The sequence below is a fragment of the Copidosoma floridanum genome, unplaced genomic scaffold (genome assembly GCF_036245765.1).
Source record: "Copidosoma floridanum isolate Cflo_tuat_1 unplaced genomic scaffold, Cflo_Japanese_pri ptg000004l, whole genome shotgun sequence".
Taxonomy (NCBI): Eukaryota; Metazoa; Arthropoda; class Insecta; order Hymenoptera; family Encyrtidae; genus Copidosoma; species Copidosoma floridanum.
This window is the reverse complement of record NW_028321881.1, coordinates 31,284,077-31,299,789: the sequence shown is the minus strand read 5'-3', so window position 1 is coordinate 31,299,789 and position 15,713 is coordinate 31,284,077. Positions and strand designations below refer to the sequence as shown.

General features: G+C 34.2%; 1 protein-coding gene across 1 annotated transcript in view; it reads right to left on the bottom strand.

Moving 5' to 3' along the window:
- The window catches only part of Mt2 (tRNA (cytosine(38)-C(5))-methyltransferase), a 54,816-nt gene extending 40,094 nt beyond the window's left edge, over nucleotides 1-14,722 (bottom strand). Inside the window, exon 1 of the mRNA XM_089595609.1 lies at nucleotides 14,545-14,722. Within this exon, the coding sequence (XP_089451735.1) occupies nucleotides 14,545-14,599 (55 nt within the window). The 5' untranslated portion in view covers nucleotides 14,600-14,722. The remainder of the gene's footprint in view (nucleotides 1-14,544) is intronic.
- Nucleotides 14,723-15,713: the final 991 nt, after the last annotated feature.

Below are 15,713 nucleotides of genomic sequence, written 5' to 3'. Positions count from 1 at the left end.
ACTTGGATTTTAGCTGTACAGATTTTTTGTTATTTAATCGTAGTCTAATATACGTTCTTGTTTTAACTAATAAGAAAGGAGCATTGTAAGAAATGAATTGTTTATAATAATTAGTCCATTGTGAATACGTTAATTCTACCACTTTTTGGAAAATATAATTTTCACTGGATAAATCATCACCGTGGAATATTTCAAAGCACCCCTCCATCACTTGAGCAATGTGAATTCGAGGAGCCGAAGGCATTATCAGTCTACTATTTGATAAATATCTTATCCAATCAGTTGTGACTTCGTTTATAGTCAAAGGTTCAGCTGGATTCCCCAAATGTATTTTGATCTAAAACGATGCGCCACATATCCAGCTATGTATTTTAAAGCATTATCAAAGATTTTATCTCTAATAATCTGTATTTTAGGTTGTCTGCTTGTACTTGTATAACAATAATAGAAAAAAAATCACAATCATACATGAACATACTTTTTTTTCAGTAGTAAAAAAAAATTTTTCATTTAAAATTTTTTACCTTTATCTGAGATATTTTTATGATCATTTTTATAATTTCTTAAATTTTCTAAATATACAAACTCTTCATTTTTTTCTTCAGTAATTTTAAAGGAATGGTATTCTTCACTCATAGCAAAAGTTGATTGAAAACCAAGCGAATCCGATGAAATCTGAGAAGTTTTCTATAAAAAATATTTTCATTGATATATTGTGATGAGTAAATAAAATCTCAATTGCTTACATTAATTACTTCAGCTAGAACTTCATCTTGACTATCACGATCACTATTACCGTCATTATTTAAAGTAGAGTGAGTGTCAAACAAAGTTGCAGTAATAACTGCATCATCATCAAACTTGATCATTTTATTTTCGTCATTATTTTCTTGTGTATTCATGCCAACGCTGAAAAGGTCTGTTGAATACTTTTTAAGCAAATGTGATCTTATTCACTCATATCATCCAAAATATCATTTTGCTGATCTAAGGTCAAGCCATAAGCACTGGCCTGTACTGTTTCTATACATTAATTTGAAATGAAATAAATCAAACCAGTCATTAATTAGCTTAAAAATTGAACTTGCCTTTAAACTACATAGATTTTTCAACCAATCATTATTAAAAGAAAACAGAATAGCCTTTGCAATAGTATTTGAAAATAACTGGGCTGCTGGTTTGACTTTTTGTCGTTTACTTCCTTTGACGTCAAGATGGTATTGAGTTATTTTATGAGTAATATTCAATTCTGTATTATTGGTCAATAATAGTTCTTCTACTACTCTTTTGTCTGATGTTACATTATCTATTTTTAATTCACTATCTAAAAAGTGATTTCTTATTAATTTTAAAACATGTAGAGCATCTAAGAAGGTGTGGATGGCAAAATTTTTATCACAAGGATGAGAGAAAAAAACAGTTTTCGGGGTAATTTAAATGACAATCTAAAGAATTAAAAACTTGCTTGTTATTAGGGCCCATATAAGAAACAGTAGCAACAATGAAGCCACTATCATACAATTTACTTATGATGTCTAACAAAATATCTTTGGTCATGCAAGTATCAAAATCATAATAAACTGGCTGTTTTCAGGATTTAAATAATCCTCGATACATAATAATTTGACACTTTTTGTGGACCCAACTTTTTGATCGAATTTCCTATCAATATTGGCAACATTAGATAATGAGATATCATCAAAACTAAGAACTGTGAGTCTATCTCTCAAAGTGTACGATGAAGCTTTAAATTTCATTACTTTTAAAACATCTAATAAAATACCTGGATTGGAAACTCAATTGGAAACCCACCTTTTTAGAGAACTAATAGATGTCAAAGGTAATTTTATCACATTTCTAAGGTAACGATACGCCTTTGCACTGATGATTTAAGCGATATTGCAGTAGAGATATCCTCCATGCTTAATTGAATTTTTTTGTCTGGATTGAAAAACATTTTAATTTGACCAGGTGTAAGAAATTGCTTCAAAATACTTTCATACTCACTTCTTAATTCTTGTTGCTGCTTTGCATGTTCTTTGGCTTTATTTTTATACAAGGTCTTCCAATAAGTGCACTTTGCTCTAGATTTTTCGTACGCGGCTTTTTATTTACTTAATTTACCTTGAAGATCTTTCTTTTCTAACTTAAGTTTTGCAATTTTATTTATGCTAAGTTAATTGTATTTTCATCAGAGATGAGTAGAAAAATTGCTAACGCCAATGCAACAAGACAACTTTTTGGTACTGATCGGGGCGACCCGCCACGGCCAGCCGTCGAACCAAAGCACACATTTTTCGAGAGTGCAAGACTCGTATCGAACAGCATGCGTCTACGAGAAGAGGAGTGGATTCGCGTGGAAACGAACATATAGGCGCACGTTTTGGAAACATGTGGAAGGGGTGTACCGAATGTGAGAGGAGCGGAAATGTCGACTATAGCTATATAGCTAAGCGCACAGCCGAAGCAAGCGATGGCACGTGTTTTTCTTTTTTGACTGCAACTGAGTACTTACATGCGATGTATATTTAACTGACTCTTGTTCTCTCGCTCTTGCTTCAATGTTATTTATCAACCTGAATCAATTAAGGAGGTTTGGGAGTATCATTCAGAGAGGCGAGGAACGGGGAGTTCGCTCTGCCCGCGCACCTGGGCTCCCTTTACCACGCACCTTCTCTTGCACTCTACAAACTTGAAACTGTACGACTGTAACTGCTTATATTTTTAAAAAATGCCTGGCAAGGCTTGATTTTTTTTGTCGAGCATCTTCCTTTTGTACCAAGTTATCTACGAAAACGTTTTTTTTTTTATTCCAACACATTTAGAATATACCTTAATTTCAATTAAAAGGCAAACTTAACCTTGCTCTTTCGTAAAAGACCGTGTTAAACTGTCAATATTTCATAATTTTTTTTCTCGAAAATTTCCCTTGGTGAAAAATCTGAAAAAATTTATGTGCACTCCTAACATGCTCAAATATAACATACACTTGTTTTGGCTCCATTTTTAACTTTTCTCCCAAACCTCCTTAAATCATGGAACTAAATGCTAATTAATTATGTACACAGACTTTTAGTTTCAGTACATTATTTTTTAATCCTCCCGTACTTTTAACATTCGCAAATGCATTAATTTTCTTTAAAAATATACAGCTTTCACTTTTTTTTAAGGTTTTCAGTACAGCTTTAACCACTAATTTATTAATTTTACACATCCTACCTTCTGTGAACTGTAGGACAAGCTCCGGAGGATATCCATAAATACATGTGACTTTGAAACATGACACTTGTCCTTCGGATAGCTGAGACAGATAATTCTTGTGCCCCTTCATAAATCGTTTTGCATTTCAGAGTTTAAATCCACATTATGGTAGATTTTTTTTTTTTTCTTAATTCAATTTATAATTTTGTTTTTATTTCTTTTATTAATGTTTCGTTTAAAAATATGTACGTTAAACTTTTTTTTTCGGATACATCAAAATAAATAACGATACTTTGATATTTCTTGTTAGCAAGGCCATTCCATAGTTTGTAATACTAAAATAATTTTTAAGGATTTGGATAGAATTTATGTATTTTGAAACTTCTAAGAAATTATGAACATCCCATTTACGACAAAAAAAAGCCAGAGGCAGAAATTTAAATGAGAGTATAATCATCAGCGCTCGTCTACTGCTATTTACCTGATGTTGAAATTTTAATCAGTAAATGAATTTAATAAACAAAATAGAAAATAGTTCTGTAAAAGTTTTAAAATTGTTTGCAAATTTTTAATAAGGTGTGCTGCTTTTAATTAATTTTAGACTGCCAGAAGAATAATAATGAATGAAACAGTTCGAGAAATAAGTAACTTAAATTATTCGGCAGTATTCTGAAACAAAATATTTTTTTAAATACCATAGTATTGTATTCAAAAAAAAAAAAATTTATCATTTTTTAGGGTGAGAATAAAAACAAAGCTATTTTTAGGTTGTAGATTATTAAGGAAGTTTAATAACTTATATTAAATGCAGGAAAATTGGTATTTAGTGTCCGGCGCGGCGTTGATTGGTACAATTAAGCCCAACGAAACGTTGGTCACGATTAGTCACCGACATTTTTGAGTTTTTATTTGCTCCTCCCCAGCTCTCGGTTAGTCATGTACCTCTGTACAAATCTACACGTTTATTCTATACCGGAGAGTAAAACGAGAAGTTCAACAAAAAGACATAAACGCCGTATGATGTGTTCTTGCTTCTCACTCGCACTCACGCGGGCTTTATGGCTGCTCCTGGCTTATTCGCTATATGCAGTGGTCTGAAAGAGCGCCACCTACACGGCAAGAAGGATGCGATGCTACATAACACGATTACATAGCCTGTTATGGGCTATAAACTTTGTTAATGATTTTTTTTAGTTTCAATGCAATATGGTACTCAAAGTGTGAATTTTCAGTGTTAACAATTTGTTTTAAACAGATAACAACTATTATTTTGTAGTTAAAAAATGAATGAATAAACAATGTAACAAAAAATTGTTTTCTCTTCAATACCAATTCTTAATACTGAAAATTCACACACTTTAAGTACCATATTGCATTGAAACTACAAAAAACCATTAATAAAGTTTACAGCCGATAACAGGTTATGCAATTGTGTTATCCACATAGAGATATCACCAGTGGAGTAGGGGAATCGACTGAAAACGCATCCTGTCAGTAGAAAGAGAGGGCAAATGAAATGATCTATGTATAGATATACTTCCAAAGTTTCCATAGTTACTAACTTCTCTATGGTTATACGGCATCGCCTCCTTCTTGCCATGCAGGTGGCGCCGTTTAAGATTACTACACACAGCGACATAGCAGTCACAGTACGCAGCCTAAGGCTGCGTTCAGACGCAACTTCAATTTAGCAATCTGCAATCCGTTTGAATGCGTGGGTGCGAGAGAGATGAAGGCCCTCTCTCTCGCACCCACATTCAAATGGATTGCAGAAAGTATTGGCGTTGCGTCTAAACACAGCCTAACATTGCCATTTTTCTTGCACTCACGTAAATCTGACGTAAATTATTACAAGATAGCTAGCTATAAATTAATGATAAACACAGATTTGTCTTTAAGCGTGCATAGATGAAACTTATTTAATAATATTTTTTAAGATAATGTAGGTAAATGTTTATCTACGTATAAAATTCGAAAGATAACATTCAAATTAATTGTGTTTAACGTAGGTTAAGGGTGAGTTTAAATAGAGTCTGTGAGTTGGAGTCTACCAAGCTTCAAGGCCTTTAAGCCAGTTTGGTAGACTACCAGACTCCATCTAAGCTCACCCTAAACCGTTTTAATTATTTTTTCTTTTTCTTTTTTTAAGTGTTATTTAGTCAATTACACAAAATACCTTTTTTTAGCATATAAAGTTCAATCGTTCAATAGTATAAAATTATCAGCGCGCGAAGCGCGATCCTCAAATTCTAGTTAAAGTAAAATTTTAAGCTTTTAGTGGCGATTGAGTTCGGCGATCCCTATGGTTGAAACCAAGACGCACATGTATGTTCCAACAAAAATTGTATAAATTCTAAATTCAGGAAGTGAAACTTTTAAAACGCTTTATTACAAAAATTATGTAATTTAAGTCGCTCCATAATATATCCATGCGATTTTCTGAGGCTCAATAGTAAAGCCATACAGTGTTGTATTTATTTATTTTGTTTATTAATTATCGATTTTCGAATGTAGAAAAACTAACATAATATATGCATAACATTAGTCCAACAATCGACAATTACTTAAAGAACCGAACAATATTTGAAGGTTAATTTACTATAGCATGAACTATAGAAAAAATTCTTAAGAACCTCTATAATGGGGATGTATACCTATTTTAGATTGAAAATATGAGCCTGTTTTAGAAAGAATTTTGCAATTATCAGCTTGTTGCGTATTTTTTTTATATTTCTCCATACAAATGGTTTTCAAAAACAACTGTAAACTGTATTTCTTTCGATTTGTGAAGGAAAAATAAAATTTGCTTAGTACATTAAATATTGTGTAACAGATGTGAAAACTGTGAGGGATTTTTAAACATGTCACCACACGGAGAAATTCAGTCACAGCTAAAAGCGGTGCAGTGCTGCTGGTGAAAACAGCGTGCGTGGTGGGAGCGCAAAACAACGTGCGCAAACAGCAAAATAACGGTGTAAACGCGCACGTGATTTTGAGTTACAGATGCACGCTCTTTTCCCGTGCAAGCCACTGAAACTTAGACTGAGCGGCTCCGGTATAGTTCGACACTTATTTATTAATGCTTTTTTACTATAAATGCAAATTTATCTATGCAACTAATACTCATACATGCATGTAAGTTACATAGTTAGGCATTAATAAAAAAGTGTCGAACTAAACCGGAGCCACTCAGTCGAAATTCCAGTGGCTTGCACGGGAAAAGAGCGTGCATCTGCAGCTCGAAATCATGTACGCGCTCGTACCGTTTGTTTTTGCTGTCTGCGCACATTGTTTTGCGCTCCCATCACGCACGCTGTTTTCGCCAGCAGCACTGCACCACTTTTAGCTGTGACCGAATTTCTCCGTGCAGAAGAAAAATCACCTGAATATGAGGTCTGAGGCTAGACGTTTGATGGCACACTGAGAAAAATTTGGTGCTGCAATTGTCCCTCCCTCTACAGGTCTTGTGCAGCTCTCGTCTCAACTGGTATCGCTGACGCACTGAACTTCCGAACTAGCACTGTACTACCGGTGGTACTCTGACGATGACAAATCTTTCTCAGCTGCAGCTGACAAACAGAGTGCGTTACAGGACGAAACTATATGTTGCGCTCACTACGATTTACAGAAAATCTTGACAACACTAAAATCTGACGTTTCTGTAATGTACTATTTGTCCGAACTTTGCGTATGGAATTTTACGATACTTTAAATGGGAGTGGCTAAAGGTCACGCTACAGTTTGGAATGAGACAATCGGTAACCACGGTTCGAATGAAATCGCCTCATTCGTCTTAATCCTTTCTTGGCTCCAAAGCCGACAGTGGTGTAAAGAAATTTTATTTCTACACTGACAACTGTTTGGGTCAGAACAGGAATAATAACATTTTCTCGATGTACGTACCAGTAACGAACTAAATGTGAAAATTACACTTCGGCAAGGTCTTTGTTATGCATTGTACATTTTTTATTACCTTCTATTACACTATCTCTGACTGGGTACGTTTGTTTATTTATTTGTCGACTTAACATTGGTACAAATATCTAGATCACTTTTGTCACTCCTTCGAAATCAGATCAGAAAAAGTCGTTGGCAATCGATTGACATAGAGCGTTCTCATAAAACAATTTTTTATCCTATCTGAAACAAATAATGGGTTACGTGATAAAGCATGCTTATCATTTGCCTGATTGGGTGAGACTGATCGATCGCGGATGGATTTCAAAATGGGAAATTCATGAAAATAAAACCTTATAAGTTAAAATGTTTGAAAATTAGAAAATAGTTTTTGCTATTCTGAGGGTAAATGATGTCTATCCAGATTTTATGCGTAGGATAATCGTATTTCAATAATATTGTGGGTTACATGATGATGCCTATTACTTATTGGTTGCGTCAAGGTTATTGATTATTGGATTGTACTACATAATTTCATTTTGTCGAATAGCTATCTTGAAGTTGGTCACACACAATCTGATGGAGACTCCATGCACGCGTTAATTGAAAGATACACGAGACCAAAGTGCACTTACACTCAAAAGGAGTAGGTAGAAAACATTACGCTTTGTAAAACTGACGATAAACCCTACGAAGTCAAGGAATCAACACTAAGTGATATCGACTATTTCGAATCCTTGGCAGATCTTTTTCTTTGGAAATCCGCCAAAATCCGAAGCATTCGTGAATTTCACGTTATTCCTGGATGTTCCAAAATACTTGTTAAGAATAATTTTTTTGAAGGGACAAAGAAACTTAGTATACTAAAACGAAAGGTAAATCTTGAGGACATCACTTCTTTAAACTTGCCTCTTGCGTACAGTGAACTCCTGCGTTTGAATAAAAAGAAGAAAAAAGATTTAAAGTCCATGCTTACAAAAAATCTTTCACCAAAGGAATCTATCATCGATTTTTAAAAAATTATTGATATATACAAATTAACATTTTAACTTTCCAGTATTAATCATTCTAACTAAACATTTCTAGTGTGATGTCGCTTAACTCTGATTCCATGATTATTTATTATAGAAAATATGGGGATGAAACTTAAATGTATTATAGTATTGAGAGGATTAATTTTATGTTTTCGTAAAAATAAAAGGAATTTTTTATTTCCTATTTGGGTTTTTAGCATTAAATAATTACGGCTTGTAAACTTCTTTCACCCCATGTACTCCACTGTAAGGTTTTTATTTTTTTGCAAACGTGTTACACCTCTAAAAATTTATAGAAAAACAATATTTTTTGTCAATTTGCATGCACGGAATAAATTCAAATTATTCTGTATCATAAAAAATGTTTATATCTAACAAAAAAAAATTATTTTAGCTTTGACACCGCTTTATCTCTTTTCCCCTGGATGTCAGGTTCTATTTAAAAAAAATATTTTTTCAAGGAAAACTGTATTCCATAAGATGTTTTCAAAATCATCCGAATACAGAAATTAGGGTTGGTACTCCGAGATGAGCTGTGAAAGTTTTGACAGTAATCCTATTTCTTGAAAGAAAGTTATAGACGATATTTCACGAAAGTTTCGTTTTTTTCGGAGATTTTGTCTATTTATTTATTTAATAAGATTATTATTAACTTTCTTGCGGACGGAAAACTGATGAGATAAGGTTGGTTGGTAGGTACACAGAGATGAGTTGTGAAAGTTTTGACAGTAATCCTATCCTAAATAAAATTAATAAAAGTAAGTATAACTATAACCTTTCTGAATGACCTATTTTGCTTATGAACCAATAAGTAGAAAATTATACACAAATGAATAACGAAACTGATGGCAAAACAGACGAGTGGGTAAGTATCAACCATTACTATCTTAAAACCATTTATACTTTTTTCATACAGATATGAATAAATTAGTGAAGAACGAATAATTCAGCCAAGGCAATAGAGACACAACAAATGATCAGCTATACTTTCGAACCATGACTCCTCTAATGTTATACCTCATAATGCCTATCCGAGTAGTAGGTACATGAACAGTAGTCACATATAGTAGTATGTAATATGGAAGTCTAAGAGAAGAAGTGAAAAAGTTTAGTTTGTTGCTTCGGGATACACAAACGAGGCTCCTCTTCTCTCCTTACTTTGAAGAAAAAAAATGTATGTAAACATTTCTTGTTGATATCTCGTAAGCACCCTGAGCCCATCATATATCACGTAACACATCGTCATATTTAATTGAACACGAATTTTATAATGACGCTGAAGCTAGTCGACGGACTTAGCCAACGTAGTATATGGAGCGCTCTTAAAAAAAATTTTTTTTTAAACGATTCAAAGATTAAGAACAAATAGCTTTTTCTGCATCATTAATACCAAATACCAATAACCATTTCATGTTAGGTACTTATAAAAGTTTTAAACAACGATATTCAATAAAAAATAATCAGAAAAGCGCAGAAAAAAATTGTGTTCTATTGCTATATATCTTACAACTTCCTTCCAAATTGTAGGATTGCCCTGTAAATTAGCACAGCTCATCTTCGTGTACCTAACAAAACTATTATATCAGTTTCACGTCGGCAGAAAAAGTAATAATAATATTAATAAATAAATAAATAGACTATATCTTCGAAAAAACGAAACTTTCATGAAATATCGTCTGTAACGTCTGTAACTTTCTTTCAAGAAATAGGATTACTGTCAAAACTTTCACAACTCATCTCTGTGTACATACCAACCAAACGTATTGCGATCAATAGAAAATAGATGTCGCTCTTAAACTGGCAGCGAGTTGCACTTTAGGGCTTCCGTATAATTCTCACGTTTAGGTGCATGAGTGACTTATGCTGACAGCTACCGAAATCGCCAACAAAATCGCCGTCGCCACAGAACAAAAAAAATGTTGATAAATCGCTAGTACTGGCCACACTGGTGGTTGCGAGACCAGGTGCGAGAGAGAATGTCCGAGTTCCAGTACATCCTGCCTCTCTCGCACACGCTTGTGATTGGTCGCCAAAAAACCCGTACATATAGTAATATCAGGCTGGAGCGGAAGCGACAAAAAAGTTTGAGAAGCGTGTGCGAGAGAAACAGGATGTACTGGAACTCGAACTCTTTCTGTCGCACCTGGTCTTGCAACCAGTATATACGATGCTGCCTCTAGGTATATATGCCTTAAGTTGAGAGCACTGAACAGTTGTGTATACCCGTATAAGTATGCTACTAACGGTGACGTCAGCTGGCAAGTTGAGATGAGTAGTATCATTATTAATTTATATCTGAAAACTTTGTGCTAATCTTGATGAGATACGCTCATAAAACTTGATAATCCTATCTTTAAAAAATGATGGGTCACGTGATGAAGCCTGTTTATCCGTTGTGTGATTGGCTGAGACTGATCAAGCGCGGGTGAATTTGAAAATAAGATTTGGAAAAATCAGTAAAAAGTCATTTGTATGTAGAAAATAAATGTGATTAAATTTCGGTGGTTTGCGCGTGGAGCGCGCAGGGGGCGCAGCCCCCTAGAGTAGATGAAAAATGTATTAACAAGTTGTGATTCTCCTAATCTAAAAAGGGATACTACTTTCCAACTAACTACCACATTTAAAAAATTACTATTATTATTATAATAATTGTTTTAGTAGGTGATACGTTTTTCTCATAACACTCTTGCTGTTGCATGATTTTGTACCTCATTATTATAATATCCATGAAATTACATTGGAATCCGATAATTGAATGACCAAATGGCTTTGACTCTATGACAGCATAAATAGCAGACAATATTAGCCTAACAGCATCAATATTCAACCTTTACAATACACACAGCAGTACAATAACAGATGCTCTTGCGCCCGCGTGGGTACCCGATCGGAAAATTAACTAGGCTGCCTCGGTAGTTAGAGGGGGCCTAGGTACCCTGTTGTTGCGGTCCAATAAAAACCAATAAAATTTTACAATGGGATTTTTCTATTAGTTTCTTATCGGTATTTGCACCCGTAAATCCAAATGAAATCCGAAATGGTCAAAAATAGATTTTCTATATCATTTATTATAACTAGGACATGATTGAACAAAAATAAATTGACAAATTTATGTCCTACCACCCGGATGGCAACACCAAAACGGGGGACTAAAGTATTTTTTACAAAATTCTAATAAAAATTAATAACTAACTTTTCTTTCAATTTACATATAAAATACTCTAATCCCCCTGTTTTGGTGTTGCCATCCGGGTGGTAGGACATAAATTTGTCAATTTATTTTTGTTCAATCATGTTTTAGTTATAATAAATGATATAGAAAATCTATTTTTGACCATTTCGGATTTTATTTGGATTTACGGGTGCAAATACCGATAAGAAATTAATAGAAAAATCCCATTGTAAAATCAATGAATTTTTTATTGGTTTTTATTGGACCGCAACAACAGGGTAGGCTGCCTCGGTAGTTAGAGGGGGTCTAGGTAAGCTGCGTCGGTAGTTAGAGGGAACCTAGGTAGGCTGCCTCGGTAGGTCCAAGGTAGGTTTTGTTACGGTGGAATTGGTAGGGACTAGGTAGGAAGCCTAGCTAGGTATTTTCCATATCACTCTTTCTTATACTGTAGCTACAACATATACAACTGATGCGAATGACAGACATTTCGGAGCAGTGTTTGTAAGATAATAAACTGACATATTAAGGGTTCTCTGCATTTTTATTGTATAGTTTAAAAAAATTTTTTTTGTAAAATGAGTGAAACAGTGAAACGATCGTTGTCATCAAGAAAGAGTCAAGAGATATCGTGCTTTAAAACGTGCAATTGCAAAGGAGAAAGAAAAAGAAATACATGGCTCCAATATTCATGCAAATTACGATGCCGTTGACGATAAAAGTTGTGTGGAAAAAAAAATTTGTTCCGAACCGTTGATTAATTCTCAGACTATCGAAAAGTGTGATGATACACAAGAAGATTTTACGTCCGATGACTCAATTACTACAATATTTGGTTATTTTTATAATGCTGACTTATACAGTTATTATTTTATTTAAGTTCATAAAAATCACTGATTCTCCATTATTAATTTTAATACAGATTTACTCCACAATTTGACCATGATTATGAAAAGATTGATACATAAAGATGTTATTAAACTATATACAGTGCAAAGGTCCAAGCCAGGGAAAAATCTCTTTAGCGACACATGTTTACACCAAATTGGAAAGTACAATGTGAAGCTATATTTTAGGCTTAAATTGTATTTAAATTAACATTTTAAGTACACGCTATTTTTTCAGCCTCACTACTGACCATATTTAACTGTCAACTGCCTTCCGAAAAACACATTAGTGAGAAGGATATCCTGAACACTCTAGGAACTGTTTTTCTTTATTCAAAGGACTGATCAGGAGGTCGAATGGCTAGATATAGTAACGAGGGTCAAAATCAAAATGCTGAGGACTAAAATGTTTAAAATATTCTCACACTTTTATTAAATTGATACTATTTTTCTCAACTATATTTTTTTACATTGTAAAAATAATTAATTTTTTAAATAGAAAAGTCACCATTATTGTAAAACATTATACTATTTATTATTCTTCTAGTCTAAGAATTCATTTCTTGAAGTACAGTATATTACGCATACCTAGTGAGCGAGGTAAAGGAGCAGAGCAGAACATATACTTAAAGTACTTTTGGTGGGGGTATCATGTATACAACTATACTAACGGTATCTCACGGCTTACCGACTCAGCGTGACAACATGGCAACGCCACGCGTTTATACAGCCACGCCATAGCACTTCAACCCCTTCTAGAAGTAGCGTATTTCCATTCACCTCCAATTAAAAAGCTATCTGTCCTAAAGATATAATTCCAACGGGGTTCGGTTCAGAAAAAATCGGTCTACACGCTCTGTTCACGAGAAATGCCACCGTTACATATCATCCTGTATAATAAACATATCAAAACTCGAATAATCAGTTTTCCGTACTATTGACAGTACCCTACTAGCACAGAACATCTTAAAACGTTTTTACAACATAATAAAAACCTTTTTCCAACTTTAAATCGTTTTAAAAACGTTTTTAAACATCATGTGCTATTAGGGTAATACATATCGTTTGTCACTTTATTCATTACACATTTACCACTATCTATAAAAATTAAAAAATAGATAAAAAAGCACTATACAAATCTGCTTTAAACCTAAACAGTCTAAACACTTTGCCAAGGTAATTCTGTTAGTGTACATAATAATCAAATTTTCTTAAGATTTTAATTTGAAAGCTCTAAGACTAATAGAAAATTGATCACTGAGCAGTTCCGCTCTTAAAGTGCAAAAATAGATATGACATGTGTATGTCACTTTTATTTTACAAAAAACCAATCTTGTTTCTACACTTGTTTGGATAATGTCAAACAAATAACAATCTCTGTAATTATTAAAAAATCAGATATATACAGCAATGTGATACATAGATTCCAGTAACTGTAAAGTTTTTGGGTAATTGAAGTGAATAGACAATTTTGAAAGAACTTAGTTAAATTACCTGTAAGCCATTTATAAATTCATCAATGTACATTTACGTCATTAGAGCATTGAATTAAGGGGGCTCCTTCACGAAAGTCCCCAAACAGAGATACATTATTTCTTGTAAATAAAAGTCTACTGAATTTAATGGTGGTCTAAATTATATTTCGAATGGGTCAAAATTTTGAGAAATCCGAGCTCAAAGTTGTAACTATTAGCACGTGTTCCTATGGGGCAGCGTGAAAAACAATTTTTTGTCGTTCATAATAAACCTAAATTAAATGTCCCAGCAGACTGAATATATACGTCTTGTAGATGAAGTCTTCCTCTGTAATATGCTGTATTAAAAATTGTGGATAAAGGACCATTTTAGCGAGATATTTGTGATAGAAATAAATAAATTGTGTCCGGGAGGTCAGGAGGTCACGTGGGTAGCAGACGTACTTGTTCACGACATATATATATATACCATATACCTATATATTACATCGCTATACTACACCAACACAAGTGGTCTGGTCTGGTGGTGTACCCTCGTATGCACTAGACTGGTCAAAACAATAATTAATTTTTCGTACAAAGTTAAACTACACACATAAATATCATTTTTCCCACTTCATACGTTATTAAAAATATCATAATGATTTTCAGACACATTTGTTTATTGAAAAACAAAACTTTATTTTTTGTTTGTCTTTGACCTCAGCAGTAGTCGTAGGAGCCCCCTTAACTCGGACTTTAAAATTTTGTCATTAGTCAACTTTTTCGCAATAAAGCATGATTATTTTTTCAAATGCTTGAAACCATTATTAAAAACTTCTCACATATAAAAATGATAGTGAACATCGTTTTTCTAAGTTACAGGAATTTTATGTACTTACCTTGCAAAGCATAGTGCATGCCTCCAATTCCGCTGTACAGCTCCAGTACTCGCATTTTTTTCTTTGCAAAAAAGTATAGAATGGTAAAGAACAGTTTTCGTACGGTACGTGTATTGATTTAAAATTAAAATAATTTTTTTTCAGATATTACAGAACTGGTAGGTACACAAAGAGCTCTGATGCTATGGTAGTATGCGTAATACTACCGGAGTTATAGACATATAAATATAAAACATACAGACTGCTCGTTCTTACGTACGGCGCTGAAGCACAAGTAGAAAGAGACACAGCATTGAACGTGTATATCGGTCTCTCTCGCACGTTGCCAACGGTGGGGAGGTTGCATCAGCTGGCCTGCAGCAGGGGTCTGATCGGGGCATTCGATATCTCGCAAAAGTAAGCATTTTTGTCGATTATCGGCGATAATTACTTAACTACGCATGCGCATTATCGTCATTTTTGGTTATTTTATAGGGATTATCGACAAAACTGCTTAATTAAGCGAGATATCGAATGCCCCGATCAGACCCCAGGTCTGTATGTTTTATATATCACGACCTCCTGGAAGCCAGCCCGCAAATGATCGATTTGAGCAATAAAAAAATGCTCAAATCGATCATTTGCGGGCTGGCTTCCAGGAGGTGTCTATGCGGCCGTCTAGTGGTCATTCCCTGTCAGGTTGCTGTGTAGACCCTAAAGGAATCGATTTGACAAGAATCGAGCCTATGACACAGTTCCTATGAATCGGAAAATTACTCGATTCTTGGCTCGAAGAATTGGTCGATTCTCAGAGAACCGCACGGAACCGCCTATCCTTAGTGCGTGCAATACATAGAGATATTATAGATAGAGTAGGCAAGCCACCGATTCTTCTGTAAGTGGAAACGTTAACACGATAAAAAGAGATGCAACATCGAGCTACCTTTCTATCTCTCGCTACTGATTACATACACGTAAAACATCTGTAGCCAATCAGCAGCGAGCACAGAAAGAGATAGAAAGGTAGCTCGATGTTGCATCTCTTTTTAACGTGTTAACGCTTCCACTTACAGGCTTGGCTACTCTATCTATATCTGTATGGTGCAATACGGTAATCAGCGTTGTTGTACCACTAAGTGTCTCACGCATATAGTCTATAACTGAAGAAATACTAAATAATTATGTAAATA